Raw genomic sequence first — 23077 nt, forward strand, 5'->3', positions numbered from 1 at the left:
CGTGTGTGAGGACGTGGGCCACTTCAGACAATGATCAACACTTCTGGATTCTCTTTGTGGTGAACATGCGGTGCTCTGGTCAAAGTGAACTCTGGATGTGGACCCGTCTGGTGAATATGCTCCAAATAGCACAAAAGTCATTCGGGCCTCCTTTGGTTTACGTGCGGTATTTCTCTGTCTGACTTGTGGCTCAGATCTGGGGAACAGGACCCGACCACCCAAGTGCAGTTAGTGTGCCGGCTGACGGTGGGACAGTGTGTGGGTTGGGCCTTGGCAGAGACATGTGCTCCTTCTCCATGTTGTTGTGTACTTGTGTTGATTCCGTGGCCGAGGGAGAGAGTGACTCTAGTTGCTGAACGACACAGACACAGAAAAACCTCAGATAATCAGACACAAAAGAAATGAATTCAGCACGTTAAAGCACCCCCCCCCCCCCCACACACACACACACACACCCACCCCCATAATCAATTCATTCAACTACACACCCTCCATTTAATCTGAGTAAAATCAATCCTCTCAGTTCTCAGTTTCTCAGGAAAATAAAACTGTTTGAGTTTCTTGATTTGATCTTAGAAAACCTTTTTCGCCTTGCAGTCGCTGCCCCTCACCAGTAGGAGGTGCAGCCACCCCCTCACCTCCAGCAGCCTGAGGAAATTTAAGGTTTATTTTTAAGTCTAAAACTGTGAAGAAAATATTCTCTGAAAACCATAAAGTAATTTAAAGTTTCCATGACGTGTCGTCCAGTGGCTCCTTTGACTAAAAGACAGAAAAGGATGATTGATTTTGCCTGAGGCCTCAAACCCTGACTCCTCCCTGCAGCTGCATCCACCCTCCCTCAGGTTTTTAGCCTCCAGCGTTTAGACCTCCCCCCCCCCCATCATCCCACCATTCATTCATCTCATTTGAATCCCCCCCACTCCCCACCCCTCCCTTTATTCAGCCCATGTTCCTTTCATTATATATTTTTTATTATAGGAGTTCTCCCAAAATTTGTTATCATCGTATAATGTTCATCATATTTCATCTTATATTTCTGTATTCGTGATGAATAAGAAAGTCCAGTGAATATATATGTAGATATAATAATGATGACAAGTCTGTATGAATACAGATGAAAAGCAGAATTCAAAAGGTCTCATTTTAATTGCAGATAAAAGAATTTAACAACATTGCTATTTATCGTTTTGAAAATGGACATTTACACAGAAAATACTATAATTAAGTTTCAAATATTCCTGTTTTTAGGTGATTCTTGTGTTGTAGGTTTGTTCGGTATCTTTTCCAATGTGAGTTCAGATAATAAAACAACCCTTTGGTGCAGGTGCCTGTTTGATTGAGAGGATTTCAAAGCTTATGATGAATTGTCTTTATATGTTTCTGCGTAATTCAGCTTCCTTCATCCTCTGTTGTCCTCCTCCACTTCCACGTCCCTCCCCATCCCTCCATCCCTCCATCCCTCCATCCCTCCATCCCTCTGCCACCTTGCCCTCTCTCCCTTTCTTTTCTCTTTTTTATATCTGTTGCCTTTTCATCTTGTTACTCCACCCCCTCCTCCATCCATCCATCCCTTCCCCCCGCCGCTGGCGTCCATACACCGACCGGAGCGCAGACTCTCTTGTTGTCAGTCACTCTCCCAGCGAACAGACGGCAGCGGCGGGAGGAGGAGGAGGCGACGGTAATCCCCCCCCTCCATCATCCACCCCAGTGCATGCACCCCACCCGTCTCACTAAACCCAGGAACCGGAGGCAGGAGGGGAACAAAACCTCTCGGGGCACCTGTGATGCTGGACACCCCACCTCCCCCCTTTTCTGGGGCTCTAACATGTGAAGTCACACCCAGACTGTGGAGGATGTTGGGAAGCTGGGATGTAGAAGCGGAAACAAGCGGCCAAATCTGAGACAGAGAGGCACCAGCATCAGGACCAGCAGCAGCAGCATCAGGACCAGCAGCAGCAGCATCAGGACCAGTCGGCGGATGGAGATGCGTTGTGAAGGCGGAGGAATCATGGTGATATAGCAGGTGCTGCAGGGTTGTGCCGCATTGCCTGGCCGCCGAGAGCGACGCCGGGGAAGACGGTGATGCTGTCGTCGTCATTGTGCCACAGGAAGAGCGAGAACGCGAGGAGAGGCTCTGACATGGAGGGAAGCGGCTGTCTGTCGGCCTCGGGCCGCCCGCACCAGCAGGTTGGATGCACTGAAGCCTGAAGCCTCCAGGACCCGATTCATGATCTAAAAGCATCCGGATAAAGTTGAATTCTCTGAGGTGGAAATGAAATGCGTCCGTGCGTAAAAGTGGCCGCTGGCCCATATGTTGATAATGCATCGCAGGAGCATCATAGCAGCAGCATCTGTGGCAGTTCAGGGTGGATTACAGAGCAGCAGGCCTCCATCTGAAGTCAGCGTCTGATCCGGGAGCAGAACCTCCGCACACGCTTCTTCTCCCTGTTGCTGCAGGAAGCCGTTGGGTCGTCTCGCTGGAAGCTGGTGCGCTGTGGTCCCCCGCGGAGGGACAGCTGTTGCAGAGGATGACTCACCTGCAGGCTGGCCTCTCTCCGGAGACCCTGGAGAAGGCCAAGGTGGAGCTGAAGGAGAACCCGGAGACTTTGCACCAGGACATCCAGGAGGTCCGGGACATGATCATCACCCGGCCGGACATCGGCTTCCTCAGGACAGACGACGCGTTCATCCTCAGGTTCCTGCGGGCGCGGAAGTTCAACCACTTCGAGGCGTTCCGGCTGCTGGCTCAGTATTTCGAGTACCGGCAGCAGAACCTGGACATGTTCAAGAACCTGAAAGCCACGGACCCGGGCATCAAGCAGGCCCTGAAGGACGGGTTCCCCGGGGTGCTGTCCAACCTGGACAGATACGGCAGGAAAATAATGGTCCTGTTCGCAGCCAACTGGGACCAGAGCAGGTGATGGACCATGATTACACCTCATGTAGAATATAGTGAAGCTCAAACAAGATGTTTAATGAATAATAATTATAATGTCAATAAACGTTATGTATATAGCACCTTTCAAAACACAATTACAAGATGTGCAAGTTAAAAATTCAAACAAATTAAAGGTGAACAACAGGAAACATTCCAAAGCAACTTGAAGATCACACAGCAAAACAGCACAAAAATAATCATTACAGAGCAGAAAAGAGTTAAAAACATGATAAATAAGACTTAACATCATTTTAAAAATCACATGGGGCAAATGAAAGAGAGAGAGAGAGTGTGCTCCTCTCATTGCATTGCATTGTGGGGGATCTGTGGAGACGATGGGGACATATTTAAACTAGAAAACCATGAAAAAGTGTATTTTGGATGATATGGGACCTATGGGGGGGGGGGGGGGGGGGGGGGGGTTATCTGATGTGATGTACAAAAAAAAGTAAAGAGACACAGAGAATAGAAGAGACTCAGTGTGACCACACAGTCATCGTTCATGAGAAAACTCCTCGACTCCTTCAGCTGTGCCAGTCTGTAATAAAGTTAGCGGTACAGATGTGGAGAGACCTCCACATGTGTGAAAGTCTTTTCTTCACTAGTTTTGTTCTGTACCTCAGCGTCACTGGGTGTTTGGATCACCTCCCACCTTCAGGCCCACCAGGCTGATGGGAGCTGGGTGTGGGTCCTGATCATCTCAGGGCCCAGTCGGACTCTTTCCTCCTGATCCAGAGCTGTTGACTGCAGAGTTCTGCGTCTAAAAGAAATTAAAAATACAACCTGACGATACAAAAACCATGAGATTGATATGATACCGTGTTATTCTCCAAGTTTTTAAACCTCACAACCTCTTCAGGTGCGGAATCGTCATGTGTTGCAAAATAAAGAGCATTGAATGAAAGTTACTAAATTAGTTACTAACTAATCCAGCTGCTGGTTTCAGGTCAAACTCCAGAGTAAACATTTTTCTGTGTTTCCTCCACAGATACACGTTTGTGGACATTCTGAGGGCGATCCTGCTCTCACTGGAATCTATGATCGAAGATCCAGAGCTGCAGGTCAACGGCTTCATCCTCATCATCGACTGGAGCAACTTCACCTTCAAGCAGGCGTCCAAGCTGACTCCCAGCATGTTGCGTCTGGCCATCGAGGGGCTGCAGGTCAGACGCTCGGATTCCTCCTTATTCTCAGTTGGTGCTTGAGTCTGAATGTGATACTGTCTGTGGGCTGCAGCGTTTTTTAAACCCGACTCTGGTCTTTCTTTAGTTTTAGTGAACTCAACTTAAACAAACCTTTGTCATAAGAGAGAGCAGATAAGATACAAGTCAGTTGCTGCCAAATAACTAGAGATTAACAAACACTTCACACTGGAGGATGTTGTGTTTTCACCTTGTCTGCATGTTGGTCGATTTGTTCAAACAACGTGACAGATCAGCACGAATCTTGGTGGAAGGATGTGGTCTTTTCGGGTCATGTATTGATGGTCATCCAAAACGAGCGACTCAAAGACGTTACTGGAAACTTGAAATCTTTTTACAGTCCGGGGTTTTATTGGCTGTTAAATGATTGCCAATAGACACTGAAAATAAATGTAAGTTGCAGCTCCTTTTCCAGATTTGTCTTAGCGTCTGAAGATCCGCAGACACGTCCTCCAGCAGAGACTCTTTTGTTGTCGGAGCTGAGGGGAAAGACAGAAATCCTCAGCTCTACTCAACCCTGAAGTTCTGTTCCTCAGTTCCTGACGGAGGGAGAACAAACCTCCAGCTCCCTTCCCATCATCCTCGCTGCTCCCGAAATGTTCCACTTAAGAACAAGTCGAGCGCCGCGTCGAAGCCGTGAGCTTGTTTAAAAACCAGCAGAAGGGAATAATGACATTTCCGATTTGAATGCATTCTGCCGGCTGCTGTGTTTTTCCTTCAAGGCTCGTTTGGCAGGTAGATGGTGCAAGGAAAGAACCGAGGGGTGATTTTTCATGGTTGTCAGTTCGGTTTGGTTTTGTTAATGCTTCGTGTAATGAGAGACGGTTTTCCAGTTTATCTTTCAGAAAACAGAGTAATGAGAGAAGTGTGTCTGTGTTTGTGTGTTCAGGGTTTTTCATGAACACGTCCCCTCAGTTATCAGGACACAACGCGAACATCATTATTGAAATGATTACAGGAGAAAAGGCACAGAGTTGTATAGATGTCCTCTGGTAACATCTCTGCTGCTCGTGTGTGTGTGTGTGTGTGTGTGTGTGTGTGTGTGTGTGTGTGTGTGTGTGTGTGTGTGTGTGTGTGTGTGTGTGTGTGTGTGTGTGTGTGTGTGTGTGTGTGTGTGTTATTGCTTTCTCACCCTCCTCGAAAATCATCTGCCAATTTGTGTTTAGCTCCATTAGTCAAATCTGAGGGGAAGTGTTTCTGGAGGGAAGTGTTGAGTGAGATGCATCGAGGTCTGATGAGAGGATCTCAGGAGCTTGTGGTGAACGACAAACTGTCGGAACTTTGAATCGTCACTGAATTCTCTTCCTTTCATTTTTCATATGGAGACGAACGGACGCACTAAGAGTCGAAATATGATCCTGAGAAACATAATCCAGAGGTCGAGTAGTTCCTGCAGATAAGAGGCTTTTTCCCTTCACCTGTTCATGAGCATTTCTACATTCGCATTCAATCAGAAAATGATAAATTCAATTTACAACAAAGTTCTTGTAGCTGGTTGTTAAGCAGGGAATGATACAGCACTTCTCAAAACCTGCATTATAAAGTGATTCCCAGAGGAGAGAAGACCAGTGCAGAGTCCGTTCTCTGTGTGTTTGACCTGTGGTGATGCTGGTTGCAGCTTTGTCCTGAGCTGCTGCACAAAGATCTGTTCACCGGTTTATTCACAGTGAAGCTCGACTGTGGGGGAGAAACTCTATGGAAGTTTGTAAGGAACTTAGGAAACAGATGTAAATACGATCCATCTAATTAATTTGTCAGTAACCAGCAAGATTTAAATAAATACAGTTTTCCTGCGAACATTCTTCCACCTCCTCCACTTTCTGCAAACATTAGTTTTCTGCCCCGTCAGCACGGAGTGGAGGTGGTGCGCTGCCGAGGGAAAAATCGTTCTCCCTCTTTCAGGCCGAGGGGAATAACTCTGGCTGCTGCCTCGGTGTGACGAGTCCATATATAACACATTTCTGACGCTTCTCCAGACACAGATTAGAGCCTGAATTATTGATGGGAGCTATTAGCTGAGCCCTGAGTCATTCCCCGCTGAGAAGCATCTCAGGAGAACGACTGCTCCTCAGTCGGGGCAGGAAACAAAAGGAAGATGCATAATGGATCGATTTGATTTGAATCCATTTGGCAAATAAATGGACAAAACAACTTGGAATCATCAGGGACCTAGAATCCAATTCAATGTAATTTTCCTACAGAGGGAAAAGATGGGAAAACTAAATTATAGGTGACGACGATCTTCACGTTCTGTGACGTCGACAAAATAAAATATGATTAACTATCTTATTCCTCTGCGGAATAATTATGTGCAAAGATGCTAAAGATTTACTTTAATATTATTATTTTACACTTGATTCATATTCATGCTAAAAAGGGAGAGATTGAATGTAACCAGCCACGAGTCCAGATCGAACCAGCTTTATTGTGATTTCCGTCATGTTGGATGTGAGCGAACACAAGCAGCATGTAGGCCACGTGTCCTGGGATCCAGATTTGTGCCACAGCGCGTTGATCACGGCAGAAGTCAGATCCCTGCTGGTGGCCCCCGAGAGGCTTCTACGCTTATCACAACCACAGATATCTGACTGCTGCTCGGTTTGTTTGTTTTTGTGTCTGACTCCCGACATCCCAGAATCCTCAGCTGTTAAAGAGGATAAACCTGACAGCTCTGCTCCGGGAGCTTTGACGGAACTGAGAGTAAAAATCCAATGTGTTCATCAAATAAAATGGAGAGATGACGTGTCTGTCAGATTAGGAGATATCTCCTGTATCAGAGGGTTCATCCTCAGGGGAGTTTGATTGGTCTCAAATTTCAGGGTCATCGGCTTCTGATTATTGGTAAAATGTGGAAACTTTGGTTTGATAGGGGTAGAGGAAAGAAACACCCTTAAACGTTATGGTTCATCTTCAGGGGACCATGACAATTAGAGTTTAGTAGACATCTGGCATCAGTTTTTTAAGATAATTGCTCATAGATTAAGAAGAATGGAAACTTAGACCGGAGCACGAGTCAAAAAGTCAAGGCGGTCAACAACTTAACGTCATCAACAATTCTCCGACATGATTCTGCTGTATTCCCACCTGGGCTCACTCCGACGTTCTCTGTAGCTTTTACTTGTCCACAGCAACTGACTCGAACGTTCGCCTTCTCTCCGGATACACTTCAGCAGATTATTGCAGTTCAGTCCATGTCTGAAAGCAGATTATATGGAATTCTTAGACTTCTGCAGTTTGTTTCTCTACAGTGAGAATCTAACGGACAGTGATGGACACGTCCAGTTCAGGAGCTGACACAGCAGAGCGGGGCGTCCTCCAGTCGACCCTCAGTTCAGTCCAGCTGTTAATGTGCCACCTGGCTCTTTGTGCCACTCACTGTATTGTCTATGGTTTGTGTGCCGGCTCCTCTTTGGATACACAACATGCGCTGCTCCACTTACACACTTACGTGAAAAGAACCCTTTTTCTTTATGCTCTTATAAAAGAGATGAGCCTTGAGAAACACAGGAGGTGAGACAGTGAGAGCGTGAGCACGACGGGCTTCAAACCCATCCAGTCCTAATCCTCCAGGATTACAATGTTAAAGAGGGATTAAACATTCAAGTCGGCAAAAACCTTATTTTGGGTTGTTCTTCTTTTAAAAGTTTAAAAACAGCTTTCTATTATCTGGTGTATTGCAGCTTGTCCAAAACAAACTCAATAAACAGCAAAAAAACATTCAAATAAAATGAATCCTTCCTTAAAAAACAGGGTTCGTCCACATTTACACGCGGATCCTTTTTTCTTATTCGTAGTTTATGTTTGAGTCGTTTCTATGACTGTGGAGAAGCTGTTTGTGGAGGCAGGTGGACGTGTGGACGTGTGGACGAGTGGACGTGTGGACGTGTGGACGAGTGGACGTGTGGACGTGTGGACGAGTGGACGTGTGGACGTGTGGACGTGTGGACGTGTGGACGAGTGGACGTGCGGACATGTGGACGTGTGGACGAGTGGACGTGTGGACGTGTGGACGTGTGGACGAGTGGACGAGTGGACGTGTGGACGTGTGGACGAGTAGACGAGTGGACGTGTTGTGTAAACGTCTTGTCCCTGAGATATGAATCACCTGGTTAATGTGGTCTGTCGCAGCCTGACCCCCCCCGACCTCAGATCAGGCGCCTGTCACTCACAGTAATGAACGACTGCAGCGTCGTGCGTTCAACCTGCTTCCAGCTTTTATTCTGAAAGTGACACTGATGACGTTGAACTGGAGGAACAGTCTCATGTCGATTTGCAGGATTTGGCTCAAACGCGGTGACGGATCGACCTTGACCCAGGAATTAGTTGATTAGATTGCAGCAGCAGTGATGATGATGATGATGAAGGTGATGAAGATGATGATCTGGGATTTTGTCCATTAGGCAGTTTTTTGTTATTTGCTTCGGCCAAACCTCTTAATGTTCCCAAGCTTGTGGGGAACATGTGGGAATTATTTATCGCTGTGCTGTTCACTAAATAACGTCTGTGGTGCTTTTAGAAAGCAGGAGGATAATGAGACGGAGCCTTCGTTAAATAATTCAAACTGAATCCAGGAGCTTGTTTCTGTCACGTGCAGAAATCATGATTATGATTATGTTTTGTCCCCTGTCGGTGGATTTGGTTGTTAATTAGCAGGATTACGCAAAATAAAACAGGTCGGATAACCATGAAGCTGATTTGCTGCAGTTCAGGGACGAACCCGCTGAATATTGGTGCAGATCCGGAATTTTCTTGAACATTGTGAGGTTCAAACTTAATGAAACCACTCGTGTTCAGAGGAGAGAGGAGTTTGTGAGGTTTGGTGCAGCCTGATTGAATTGAAGTGTTGGATGTTGGTGTTTAAAACCGTGATGATTCAGCACAGACTAAAAGAGCATCCGTATCCTAAACACTCTGGATTCCAGGCGTCCTCAGTGTCCTCATCCTCTCCTTCTGTCCCCTGTGGCCTCCCCCCCCCCCCCCCCCCCACCCCCCCCCCCCCCCCCCCCCTCCTCCTCACTTTTGTTTTCTTTAACCCCCCCGACAACATCATCATCCTCCCCTTCCCCCTCGTCTCCCTCCCGTCTCCCCGTCTCGCTCCATCCTTGTTCACCACAGACAGTACTGGCGGGCGGCGGGTGTGAGGTTACAGCAGTCGAGCGTTCGAACCAAACTGAGGTGATCATTCATTCTGTCGCACTCGTGAATCAACCGGCAGCGTTCACACAAAATTTCTGATTGTCACTGATCTGCAGCTTCTGTAGAAACATGAATTCACACAGTGAGTCATCCTCTCTAGAATCTCTCGTTACTTTGGAGGCTGACAGAAGCAGCATCTTCTTCAGCAGCAGCCAGTTGCCTGATGCGATGTGCTTCGTCTTCCCTCCTCCTCCTCCTCCTCTTCCTCCTCCTCCTCCTCCTCCTCTTCCTCCTCCTCCTCCTTCCTCCTCCCTCACCGGCTCCCTCCTGATCCATCCCACCCTTGCCACGTTGCCACGGCAACATGTCCGACTGCCGCGCTAGCTTGCTCTGCCCTCTCCTCCAGATGGGCTGCCTTTTGTTGTGTGTGTGTGTGTGTGTGTGTGTGTGTGTGTGTGTGTGTGTGTGTACGGAGACAGAAACACATTTTATTCGTCTCTGTCTTTCTTCGTCTTCCAAGATGCTCGGGGGGGGGCAGCTGCTGATCGGTCGAGTGCGTCACAAAATACTGTAAATGCATTATACATTTGTGATGTTTTATTAATAGTGTAATAGTCCAGACAATCATTGTATTTGCACTGTTGCAGAAAATAGACACAGGAACAAAGTAAAGAAGTAGCTCCTTTACATTATATAGTTTTTTGGATAAAAGAGTGTTACTAGGTCAGCAAGAGAGTAATGTGAATATACAACAGGGTTTTAAATGAATACACATGAAGCGATGACACAGAAGATGAAACTGTTTGGATGATTTCTAACAGAAACAGATGCACACAGCACTTTGACTCTCGGTCAAGATTGGCAGTGAGTGTTTTTCCTGCTCGGAGGAGTCATGACGCAGCGATTAGCAGCGGTGATTGGCCAAATCGCTCCTCAGTCGCTGCATCTCTCTCCCCCTCCATCCCCTCATCTCCCTCTCTCTCCCTCTCTCTCCCTCTCTCTCTGTTTGTTGGCAGCAGATCTGTTGATCCTCAATCTGGACGTTCAGGTGAACTGCACCAAACGCACCCAGCATGAAAACGCAGAGCGAGGCGAAGGGGCAGACACCTGCAATGTTCATTATCAAATAGAATCAGTAGAGCTCGTTAATGGATTTGAGAAATACGGTTTTTCGATTTCACTTACTCTCTCAGCTATCGGTGAACTGGACTCTAAAGCTTTATAGGATAATACTTAAACTGAAACCAGACATTTTGACAAAGCTCATGTTTGATTAATAGCATCAACAAAATCCGTCCTGTAGACTGTAAATAAAGATGGCCGACGTGACGACTCCTTTAAAAGAAGCCCTGAAGCCCTGAAGCGCTGTGATTTACAGCTGAGACTGACTTGTGATCAGTCGTTTGGGAGATTGAACATGTGTTGACTGTTTTACAGCAGACGGGAGAGTGAACTAAAGTTGAGCTCTTGCTGAATTTGTCCTGTGGAGTAAAATACTTGATTAGTTTTATTAGAGATCTGGTTTGTTTTTAACCCTTTTTATTTGTGAACTGAGGTGAAGCCTGGTTGAAACTCGTGTTTACGTTCAGCTCCATCTTCTCTTTAAAGTGTCCTCTGTGAAGAACGAGTCAGCAGCGAAACAATGTCGTCACCCCGGGCTACACTTTACATCCCGAGAGGAGAAGCTCTCAAATGGATGTCGTCTTATTTCATCCCATTTTTCCTCTTTCACTGGGGGACATGTCTGCTCATCGCGCTGTGGATGGGAAGTGACAGCAGCCGAGGACGGAGCTCATCGACCTGACGAGCTGTTGAAGAAGCCACGACGGAGAGAGAAGCCGTACGACCACAGACTCCTGCAGAGTGGTTCACGATGCGAGTCAGAGGTTGTTACGTCAGCTGCTCTGCGAGTCGAGCTCATGGACTCGAACTCTGTTGCATGTTACTGCAGATTTCTACCAAACTTCGTCTGTCTGTGAATGTGGTGTCTCAGGGACGCTTGGAGGAAATCTCACCACGTCAGAAACAAGCGTCCACTTGGGTTCAAAGATGAACTGATTAGAATTTAGTGGTCGAGGGTCGAAGGGCAACTGTCACGCTCCACAACAAAATACACACACAATGTATTCTCAGTGTTTCTTTCCTCTGGTCTGTTATATATGTAAAAATTATTAAATATTAAATCTGATTAATTTCTAAAATACTGTAGAATAATAAAACCAGGAACCACAAACCAGGAGCTGGGTCCAGTTTAGAGAAACCAGCAACAGGGTTTATGGGACATTCTAACAAAACCTATCTCAGGACTGAACTGATGTCTTTCAAAACGATTCTTTGCCGATGGACTTCGTCTTATTCTTTGTTTTCTGTCACCTTTCATTTCCGTCAACCTTTGCTGTAACTGAACACGCGGCAGCGACCTGCAGCGAGAATCCAAAAATAAATCCCCTCAGTCGCTTGATTGTTCGGAATCGACATTTTGCCTCCGAGAGGCCGAACATCAAAGAAAAGGCTGCAGCGGTTGTGCAGGTTTTGTGAAACTGACGATTTATTCTGAAGCTCTGAGCAGAAGAACAGACACTTTCCTCTCATTATTACAGACGTGATTTATTTTAGATTCATCTGTTACGTCCTGTTGGTTTTAACCTGTAGCTGCTGTTCATCTTTGCTGTGTTTAAAAATCTTTCTTCTTCACGTATTCAATCATCTTTTTGACGGATTCTCCTGCAACAGACAAATAACATGAGATGGAAACATTATTCTTATTCTAAATCCTTAATTAGTCCTCATGGTATCAAACCTAAGAAAAATCTTCATCATGAGACATGAAAACATTGTCTCCAAACATCTCTCACCTTGTGTTATTGGCGTCTGCCACCTTTTGTCTGAACGCTGTCTCCTCGTACACACAGCGCTGTCTGTCTCTCTGTTTCCTCCTCGGACACCGGCCCCTCCGGAGCAGCAGAGGCCCTGCAGCTCGGTGTCCATCTTCAGTGTTTCATGTATAATACAGCGGGTCCCTTCATCAAAGTGTGTGTCGGGGGTTCAGAGTCAGAGGAGTCCAGAGGGAGCGGAGACGCAGGCTCAACATTAAGAGTCTCGGGATGTGCTCTGTCATATTTGTTGCTCAGGATCAGAGAGGACTCATGTTCTCAGGACCAGTCACACCCACAGCAGGGGCCGCTATTTTTAAAGATGCATGCAGGCTAAAGCCGGCTGAGGCTCAATGAAAGGTCAGGAGGTCACCGAGATCAATAGGAATCATGAATCATGAATCATGAACACTAAGGTTCATGTTGATATGGTCAAATACTGTAAGTCTCTGAGGAGCAAAGCGTTTTGTAGCCGGATGAGTCATATCGTTTAAACCCTAATTTACAAACCTGGACGGAACACACACACACACACACACACACACACACACACACACACACACACACACACACACACACACACACACACACACACACACACACACACACACACACACACACACACAGTGTAATTATGATGATTGTGTCCAGCCTCCTATGAAACCCTGTGTCAGGCCCTGACTCACTAACCTGTATACGAGCACACGATCATTTCCCTCAGGACTCGGCTGTGACCCTAAAATAGGCCGGACCATTTCCTATTGACTATGAGATTAGAGCCCATTCACCGAGCTAATCTAATGAAGAGGGACAGGAAACTCACAGAAGTCCTGTTTCATTTGCTGGAAAAGCCTCTGAATCAAAAGTGGCTCTTTGTGATGGGCGACGAAACCCAGTTTAATCAAGATGTTCCCAAATTGACCTTCATCAAGGAGGTTATGTTTTCACCCCCGTCTGTTGGTTTGATTGATTTTAAGATTATGTTGGTCCTTGTCGGAGGGATCAGACTTTTTTCTTCTTCCTCCAAATACATCCCTGTATCGGCAGAAAGACATCTTTTGTCTGTGCTCTGCAAAACCATTAAATATCAGAGTTAAATAATGTTTTCAAATCTTGCAAAGCTTCTGTTCAGGTTTCCTTTAGGTCAAGGCTGCAGAAGCATCATTGTTCGGGTTGAAAGAACCTCTTGTTCAGCAATAGTTGGATCTCTGTATTTACTCGTGTTTTGTGTCTGTTTCCAACAGGACAGTTTTCCTGCCAGATTTGGAGGAATCCACTTTGTGAACCAGCCGTGGTACATCCACGCTCTGTACACGGTCATCAGACCCTTCCTCAAAGACAAGACCAGGAAGAGGGTACGTTCACTCGCTGTGATAAGGACCAGTGTGTCAGATTCAGGCAGAAATTTAATATGGTATTAAAAATAATTTGCTCATTACTTTCAAGTTCAGTTTAAATCAGTTTAAACCGTGTGTTTCCTGTCTCTGTGCAGATCTTCATGCACGGCAACAACCTGAACAGCCTCCATCTGCTGATCCACCCTGAGATCCTACCGTCGGAGCTCGGCGGTATGATGCCGCCGTACGATATGGGCACGTGGGCGAGAGCGCTGCTGGACCACGCCTACGACGAGGAGACGGACTACTGTCCGGAGTCGTACACCCTGTCGGTGCAAGACCTGGAGAGAGACCTGGAGAAGAACCTGTCCCCGAAAACCATGAAGAGGTGAGATCCTGCACAGTTCTTACCACAGACTCAATAAAGATGGACGACGTGTTTGTAATTCTTCCCACTGTGCAAAAATGAAGCCAAATTATCCAGGATACGTGTCCATCAAATAAAACTTTATTTTACTGTCACTAAATATTACATATGAGAGTTTAAACATATTATTTCTGTAACCGGACTTTAAAATGACACGATGGTTACATCGCAGTGTTTGCGGACACATAACGTCGAGACCTTTGACCTTCAGAGGGACTTCCAGGTCTCCGTCCTCAGCCCGGAGACAGACGGTCTCTCGCTGTGTCTGTGGTTCGACGTCGCTCTGAGTGTGTTTGACATTTTTCCGAGGTGTCATTCCCCCGATAGGCCAACGTGTGGTGTGATTCAGTGTGACAGTAACTCATCATGAGCACTGTGTGAAACCCACCGACTCAACAGACCCTGCGTGACTCCGCTGAGCAACATCACATCATTCATACAGGAAATCAACAAATAATCAACTGTTAATTAATTTTAGGATTCAGTTGCAAATTGTGGTTTCCATGCACTGGAATGGTAGAATGCGTTAGTTGGCTGCGTTTGAAGGAGGCTTTGAAATGATCTGCACAGTCTCGTCATGCCGCCATCGCTCTTCGTACGTATATCTTCTCTCAGTGAGGACGCGGCCGTGCTAACGTTGTCCTGTTCTGTCCCCCTGCAGGTCTCAGTCGGTGGTGGAGCCCGGCGTCCTGAAACGACCGGACAAAGTCAAGAGCGAAGAGGACAACATGCAGCCGCTGCTCTCGCTGGACTAAACCACACATTTACAGCTCAACAAAAAAAATATACCCCCCTACATCAGTATTCACACACACTGATACTCCACCAGACTTACCTGTGCACACACTGGAAGCGACACAGAAAACGCCGCCGCTGCCGCCGCTGCTGCCGCTGCTGCTGGATTCTTTTTCCTCTTGAACTCGAAGGAGACAAGCGGCCGGAGACCAGTCGGACGTTGTCTCAGATCGATGGCGTCCTAAGAGCTACTGATGGTGTTCTACATATTTATTTATTTAGTTATTTGTCAAGTGCCAATTCCCAAAAACTGTAAATGAACGTCTTTGAACAGTCCAGCCCCTCGGTGCGGACTGGGGGGGCATTTGTTGCCACACGTGTGTAGACAACACGATCTCCTGCAGTTGTACAGTATATTAGTGATGAGGGAAGTGGAAAGTGGAAATCAGACTTCGAAAGGAAGCTCGGGGGTTCGATTCCCAGGCTGCTGTTTTTTTTTTCCCTCCTTCTTTGTACAGTGATTTGAAGAAAACGCCTCGTTGGGGCGCGGAGCACGGCTCAGGATAACGAGTTTGTTCAACCTCCTGGACCCAAACTGGCCACCAGGCAGGTGGTTTACTGGGAGTTGACTCAACAGTGAGGTTGTTGTAAAAAAAACAAAATGTCCGAACCCTCAGCCTCACTCCCGTTGTCTCTCTAAAAGCAAACACCCCTTTACAGTCAGTCGGTTCCATACGAATCATCTGCTTCTTCCTTTTTGGCCATTTTCTCCACATGAGCAGTATTTATTCTTTCATTTGGAAAAAGTTACAGCTTCCGACTCGTTTTGAAACAGCGATGAAGTATTTGTTTGGCTGACGACGACCAAAACATTTATTTTCGTGTCCAACCAAATAAATGCGGCTACATTTTATTTTACGGGAGCAGCGAAAAGGCAAACACGTCACCCTGTTGCTTTGTGATGACTTTCTTCTATTTTCAGCAATAATGATCCTCTGAGGTCTTTTCCTTTTGACGGGAGTTGATTTACGTTTGTTATAAGATGTTATAAGATTTAAAGAATATGCCAGTAAAGGGCCGTTGTGGTATTTAACATTGTTTTGCATGTTTTAGACCATTTAAATCACATGTAAATTATTTTCTAACACACACACACACGTAGATAGAATTCTTTTTTGCCTCATTCTGGGCTGCAATGCACTTTCTTAGTATTTATTTAAGGACGTTTCTGGTGTTATGCAGTTAAAAATGAACAGTATTAATTTGCAGTTTGACTCAGAGGACGACCCTCTAGCTTTTCCTCATGTCCAGCTACCGATTGAAAGACGTGATTGAAGGTTTTAGCATTCACGTGCTATTTTGTTCCTTGGACGCTTTCAGGTGGAGCGTGGAGTTCGTGACCACTAGTGGCGCTATGGAGCAGTGTTTTTACGAATGGGTCACCCTTTTGTTTGTGTCATGCACGACGGCATGAGGCAGTTTTAATTGACGTTCGTGCCACTTTAATAATATTCCACTGATCCACAGTCGCCGATAGTAACACAGTTAGTTGTAGTAACGCACTGATTGACGAACGTCCCTCAGTGGAACTCATACCTCCACCAACAGGCCCCTGATATTCAATCAGAGTTCACACACTCACAGATGTTCTTGATCCATGTCCCAAACTTTCACTGAGTTTTGTGGGGAATCCATTTGATGGTTTTTGTGTAACCTTGCTGAAAAAGAAACACACAAACTAATTCCAGGGGCGACGACACACAAGCTGCTTGGCAGAGAGAACATCCGGTTTGGAGAATGAGGAAAGAAAAGCAGTCGTTTGTTCGACCTGAAGGAAAAACATAATGTGATTTGGAGAAAAACACTGAATGTGAACATAAATAATGTTTGTTTACAAGAAAACTACACACACACACACACACACACACACACACACACACACACACACACACACACACGTTACAGTCTGAAAGGTCTCCTGACATGTGAACACACCAGACCTGCAGATCAATAGCGTCATTAATTAACATTTACAAAGTGAGTTTGTGGTGAAGCTGATGGATCTGAGGCAGCAGTGACGTTAACAGCTTCATTAATACAAACTAAGATCCCGTCTCAGCCCTGATCAGGTGTTTTTAAAAGGGATTTAAAAACACGTTGAGTTTAATTTGAAAGGTTTTTATTCTACATATTTAAAGTATTTTATTATAATCACAGTTTGGTTTAAATTCAGCAGTTATACGAGCTGCTGCTGAGGTGGAGATGCAGTCGGATATTTCAAATGACAGAGCCACTATTCACTCCACTCACTGAAATACTTGTCCATGTGAAACTAAAGGAGTTTGACATAGTTTATTTTCTACCAAATCAACCGATCACCGCAGGGTTTATGTTGCCGAGCAAGCGCCTGTTGAGGAGGCGGCCGGGCGAGGCTGGCAAACAGACAGCCGAGCCGAGCGCCGAGAGGCCGGCGGCCACGTGGCGTGAGGTGGCCGGCCTCGACGAGAGCAGACAGCTGGAATGTTAAACTATCACACCAGCGTGCATGACACGTCGGCCTCGCTCACAACAGCTCCGAGGCTCCGTGCAGAGCGGAGTTGGACCTCGGTGGTTTTCACTGTGGCTCAGTGTGACGTGTCAGAGATGAGAGTGTTTTATTCAGAATGTGATCAGTGCAGGAAACCAGCTCCTGTTATGACTGTTTACTCTCATTCTGAATTATCCCCTCGCTGAGACCCGAGCGTCGTTAGCTGCCGTTGCTACATGCCTCAAACCTGCAGAGATTCCAGTGGCACATTTACGACTTCTCAGTAAAACACTGGTTCCTTTCGTTAGTTGATTCTGCCGCCGATCGACCTGTGTTACAACTTCACTCCATATCTGGAGATTTACTTTAGGAACCTTGTAAGAATCTGCACAGGTTGGCTGCTCACATGATATGATGCTGAAAGAGTGAGGGCAGAAAACCACTACAGGAAAAACTAGACCTCTCCCTGGGGCACATATTCCACCTATAGGCCCGACAGTTCCCTTATGAAACCACAGTTAAATTCTCTAGATTCACATTTTCATTCGGATCTGCAACAAATTACACTCAGTTCTAAATATCATGATGTTCAGTGTGTGTGTGTTGCTTTTTCACTTGTTGCGTTCGAAGTGTCAGAATCAGTCAAAGCTCTCTGGAGAAGTGTAGAAACGACGGCTGCAGGTCGAAGGTGAAGCCAGAAAAAAAACCAACGTTCATCACAAGTTGTAGATTCGTTTCTGTGCTTCAACAAACATCTGAGATGAGTTCTTCCACATTTAAAAAAAACCAGGATTCAGTCGAGCTGTCACGAAGGGTGTGAGTCACGCAGGCGGAGGAGTACAGGAAAACACACATTAGCACCACAAACAGGGAAACACACACACACACACACACACACACACACACACACACACACACACACACACACACACACAGCCACTGTAGATGCTTCCAGTTGTTAGGATATAAAGTTTACATGTAATAAACATCTGCATACTGCTCGAGTTTCTCTGAACCTCTGTCTGAATGATCCTCAGGATCGTTCTGTTGTAAAAAGGAAGTTAAACACACAGGAGAAGATTTTAAATTTTATTCTTACAGATGCAGTTTATCCAGTGATGCTTTGAGCTTTACCACACTTAAGATTTCTGAAATGTTTCTTTCTTTTCGTCAGTATTATATTCAAATGGATATCTACCTTGTTGATGACACGGGGAGGAGGCAGATCAGTATGTGTCGTATGAATTGTAAACAGATCTATGACGTTAGTCATTCTTTTATTTAAGAAACTCAGCATTTTGAATGTTATTTCTGTGTTGTTGTCTTTCCTGTTTACTCTGATCAAAGTATTGTTGAAGACATTTCACACACTTGACGACATGTGACGTAGACAAAGAGCATTTTTACTGATTTCCCAGAGAATAATTTATGGATATTGATGTAAAACAGGTTTATTGAGGGATCTGATATATGAGTGTATGTAGTTTGGTGCAGCTTGATTGAATTAGAGGGAACGTTTGGGCCTTGGTGGATATTTAGATATTACATTGACCTGGAGCTCAAACCTCCACTAAGGCCCAACCGTCCCAATGTATTCAACCAAATTACACACAGTCATAGATATTCGTTCTCTAATCATGTCTGAACATACATTGATTCATTTGCTTTGTTTATATCTGGGATGGATGGAAATGTGGGACAGCATCTTGCTTCTGCCTCTTCAGTCACTTTAAACAAACACTGTTGACTATGTGTGTAATATAATGTTTAGATGATGGAATCAAAAAATACGTAAGATACAAAAAACATGAATTATTCTTTGGGAAAATGGTGAAAAAGAAAAGTTCCTGCACCCAAATTGAATGAGTTCTTTCCTGAGCTCTAACACAACCTTCCACCAGGTTTCATAGGAATCCGTCCAGAGGTGTTTGTGTGATGCTGTTCACAAACCAACAAACTTGAATGAAAACACAACCTCCTTGTCGTATGTCGTTCAACAGCTGACGTCAAATGTGAATCACAGGATATTCATGAATTCAAAATAATCAAAGCTTCAGTGTTTCTTCAATACGACAGACTTTAAATTTCCATCTGAAGCAGATTGTAGACGAGACGACACTGAAATGATTTTATGTTTTATTTGTTTTAATCTGGTTCAAAACATTTGACACTAATTTGTTCTTAAAAAAAGGGAAAAAGTAAATGTGTGGATACAGAGAAATAAACGTCAGTGACTGACATCACTTTGCTTTCCTCCCAGTTAACAGACGTTCACACGTCAGTAATTCAATGTTCAACGTGAGGAGATGAACGAATCACTTTCATCTGATTTACTCTGATTCTTTTCTTTACTTGTTGGAATCAAACTCTCCATCACAGGCTTCGTCTTTATGACGATTCATTTTCCAGGGAGATGAGACTCTGAACATTTATTTCTCACTGACTCTGACTAATGTTTTTCTTTTTATAAATCTCCACATGTTCAATTACAAAAACTAACGTATTGTTTCTACTCATTAATATTCGTGTTGTGCTTCAAAGACTCGGACGCTGAACGACATGTTTCTGAACGATTGATCATTTTCCGACGGTGAACTCATGACTTTCAGTTGTGATCTATATCTTTATTGATTTCACATCACTGTTCTTTGATTGTATGGCAGTAGGAGCTGTAGGGGGACCAAACTCAGAACTGAATTGTGACGTCGTCATGGACAACCAGTATATTATAGGAGCAAAAACTGTTCAGTTAGCAGGTGTTAAATGTATAAATGTCCTCAAAGGCAATTTGCTGAAATGCATTATGTAAAACAGGCAAAAATAAATATGGACACACGTTGATTTCTCTTGTTTATCATTTATTTGTTTTAACACTTTCGTTCCTTCACAGAGCAGCAGATGAGCTGGAGACACTGAGGCCTCGTCGCCACGTTTACTAAATGTCTCCGTCCTACGACGGTCGAGGCGTCTCACACAAGTGCATGAATGGAAAACAGGAACAGAAAAGTCACGACACGAATGCAAAAGCGTATTTCAATTATTTGCTGTATTTATTCTTTGTGTATGTGAACAAACACAAAAATATGTTTTTTTATACATGTAAACAATGCTATAAATCTGGTTATAAAAGAAAAAGTGCATTCAACTTATAAACTAAGCAAAGCTAGTTAATATGTCGGTTTACAAACAGTTTGTTTCAAGACACACGTTCGTATCATTATTGTGACAAAGCTGGTTCATATTTTACTTTAAAGAAAATATGGGCCAGTTTTTCTGTCCCATCAAATGTGTTTTAAATGTCTTAAACCTCAAAAAGACTAATTTCAATAATTAATTTTAAAATGTCACTAAAAAAATACAGAAACAGCTTCGAAGTTAACAGCAAATATTTATTAAATTATGACACAAAACATTTGCAATGTGGTGATTCTACATTTTGCTGAGCCGACATTCTCCACAGCGTGAAACATCTGCTCTCATCACGACAACATGGTTCATCTCTGCGTTATGATACATGCAACACGTACACACAAACACACACACACACACACACACACACACACACACACACACACAAAATGTCTTTAAAAGTGATTTTCTTTCTCCTTCGGTCAAACCAGTTTATGAATTTGTGTTTAACTCTGAGAGAATCGTCACCAAATGAAACAAACAAATAAAATAAACTATTATCTACAGTTTTTACACAGAATCTGACCGACAGCTGCTTTGTGTGTATTTTACACTGTCTGTGTTTTTCATGCGTAGAAATCAAGAACAAAAATAAACAACTTCAAACTATAAACGTGTAAAGTGGATGAAATCGCATCCTGCAGCGATTTCATCACATCGTCGTCCTCCTCAGTTGCTTTAACTTCCATCCTGTACAAACTGCGACTGTACGACAGTGTTTGATGACTGAGTCGGAAAGCACGAAGCGGAATAACGTCAAAAGTGGAAGATGGCAGCGTCTGTATTCAGGATATTTTGGCGTCTTTTTTGTACAATTGGAAGACGTAGAGACGCATCGTCCATCTTTTACTTTTGCAGACTACGGTCGTCTCTCAAACACATGAGGTGAAATATACCTTACGCCTCGTTTGCACACAGTTTTATATGGTGTCCGTAGTTCCGTTTGGACTTCGCCCCCTAGTGGTCAGCACACGGAAATGCATTTATTTTTCTTTTAAAGGCTAAATTTGTTAAATCCACTTGGGACAAAAATTGAAATTCATATGTTGAACTGGCTGAACTAGTTTATATTCAATTAAACAATTTAACAGTTTGACTAATTGAATAAAACAGCTTCTTAGCTAATTAGTTTTTATGCTAACTTCCAGAGGCACAAGGAGCAAACGGTGAATCTAAGTCCATCGTGACACATCGGAGATCACGATCATCGGGTTGACTCACATACGGACACAAAGCTACGTGGAAACTTGGCGTCAATCATAATGAGTAACACAAGTAAATGCAACTTTATTTTGTGTGTATTGATTTTTAAATAGATCTGTGTGTGGTTTAAAGGGGACGGCGTTCCGCCTCATCCCCCCAACAAACCACCTACTGGTCGTATGTCAGGAAGTGTTGTAAATATCTCCGGTACTGTTTCTTGAAGAATTACTCTCTAGCGCCACCAGTGGTCAGCTGATCACGAACTATAAACGCGACATTGTCTTTGTGTCACCGTCAGAGAAACTGCTGACCAAAGATGAAACACCAGAATAAAAAACATTCAAGTAAATTCTCTGCTTGGTGCAAACTGTCTGCACCTGAACGACCCGAGGGAGAGAAGCTCAGCCTCGTTGTTTAAATCCTGTGATCAGGGAAGTCGTCCAGGTTAAACACAGCGTTCCTCCGACATCAATATTCATGAAGACTCTGTAAAAATAGGTTTGAGTTTCATTTCCTCAATCAAGATCACGGTTTACACGACTTTATGCAGGTAAAATCCTTGATTACAGCACATCTCTGCAGCTCTATGGTCAAATTACCACGTGTTACTCTCAGACAACAAAGAGCAGCTGGAATCATGGGAGTTAAACATTCCAGCGACCACACGCACGCAGCAGGTTGCGACTGTAAGTGGTTGTCAGATCTCATTTGGCCGTGAAACGTTCCTCAGGCCGACTGACTTCAGACCTGCAGGGCGTCGCAGAGTCCAGGGCCTGACCTCACTTCCTGCTCGTTAACTTGTAAACTCGGGACGTACGTCGAGCCTCGGGTTCAACATCCACGCTCGGAAAGAACCAGAGAGCGTGGTCTACGTGTTCAGGGACGCTAACGGCTAACGGCTAACGGCTAACGGCTGACTGAGATTCCATTATGGACAATGAGTTCAAATCCAGATTCACACCAGTGACTCTGAACTGCAGCCGTTTCTCATGTTCTTCCTCTCGTCTCCGTTCACTTGAGACGTTTTACTTTGCGAACGCACCTTACGACTCTCTGGGATCGTTTGAGGATAGTTTATATATAATCATTGCTGTTATGAATAAGTGCACAAGGTAACCACAGCAACGATAGTGTTTTACGCTACGTTATCAGGTACCTGACGTGAATCCACCTAAAATAACTTAGTTGAGACAAAATGTATCCATAGACTGTAAATAAAGATGGACGACCACCAAGCTCCCCCTGGTGGCTGGCTGCAGTACAGGTCATTAACTCTGCCTCCTCCCTGTTAGCAGATTGGACATGGACCAAATTTAAAAGTCAGATTACACATCAAATAAAATGTTCTGTCATTTCAAGTTTGGTTTGGATTAGTTATTTGATCCTGATTGACAGCTGAGACTGACTCATGATTGGTCGAGACCTCGTCCATCTTGGTTCACAGTCTGTGGTCTTATCCCGGGTTTGAGCCCAGTGTGAAAAAAAGCCCTTTGTTTCTTATCTGTCTCAG

The 23077-nt window shown here is 44.6% G+C and overlaps 1 protein-coding gene across 1 annotated transcript; it reads left to right on the plus strand.

The window, feature by feature from the left end:
• Positions 1-1592: 1592 nt before the first annotated feature.
• Positions 1593-15505, plus strand: clvs2 (clavesin 2). The gene is made up of 5 exons (XM_034580955.1): positions 1593-2917; positions 3927-4101; positions 13394-13504; positions 13642-13874; positions 14575-15505. The coding sequence occupies exons 1-5, from the start codon at positions 2529-2531 to the stop codon at positions 14666-14668; spliced, it is 1002 nt and encodes a 333-aa protein (XP_034436846.1). The 5' UTR covers positions 1593-2528; the 3' UTR covers positions 14669-15505.
• Positions 15506-23077: the final 7572 nt, after the last annotated feature.

Source organism: Hippoglossus hippoglossus, chromosome 24 (genome assembly GCF_009819705.1).
Source record: "Hippoglossus hippoglossus isolate fHipHip1 chromosome 24, fHipHip1.pri, whole genome shotgun sequence".
Taxonomy (NCBI): Eukaryota; Metazoa; Chordata; class Actinopteri; order Pleuronectiformes; family Pleuronectidae; genus Hippoglossus; species Hippoglossus hippoglossus.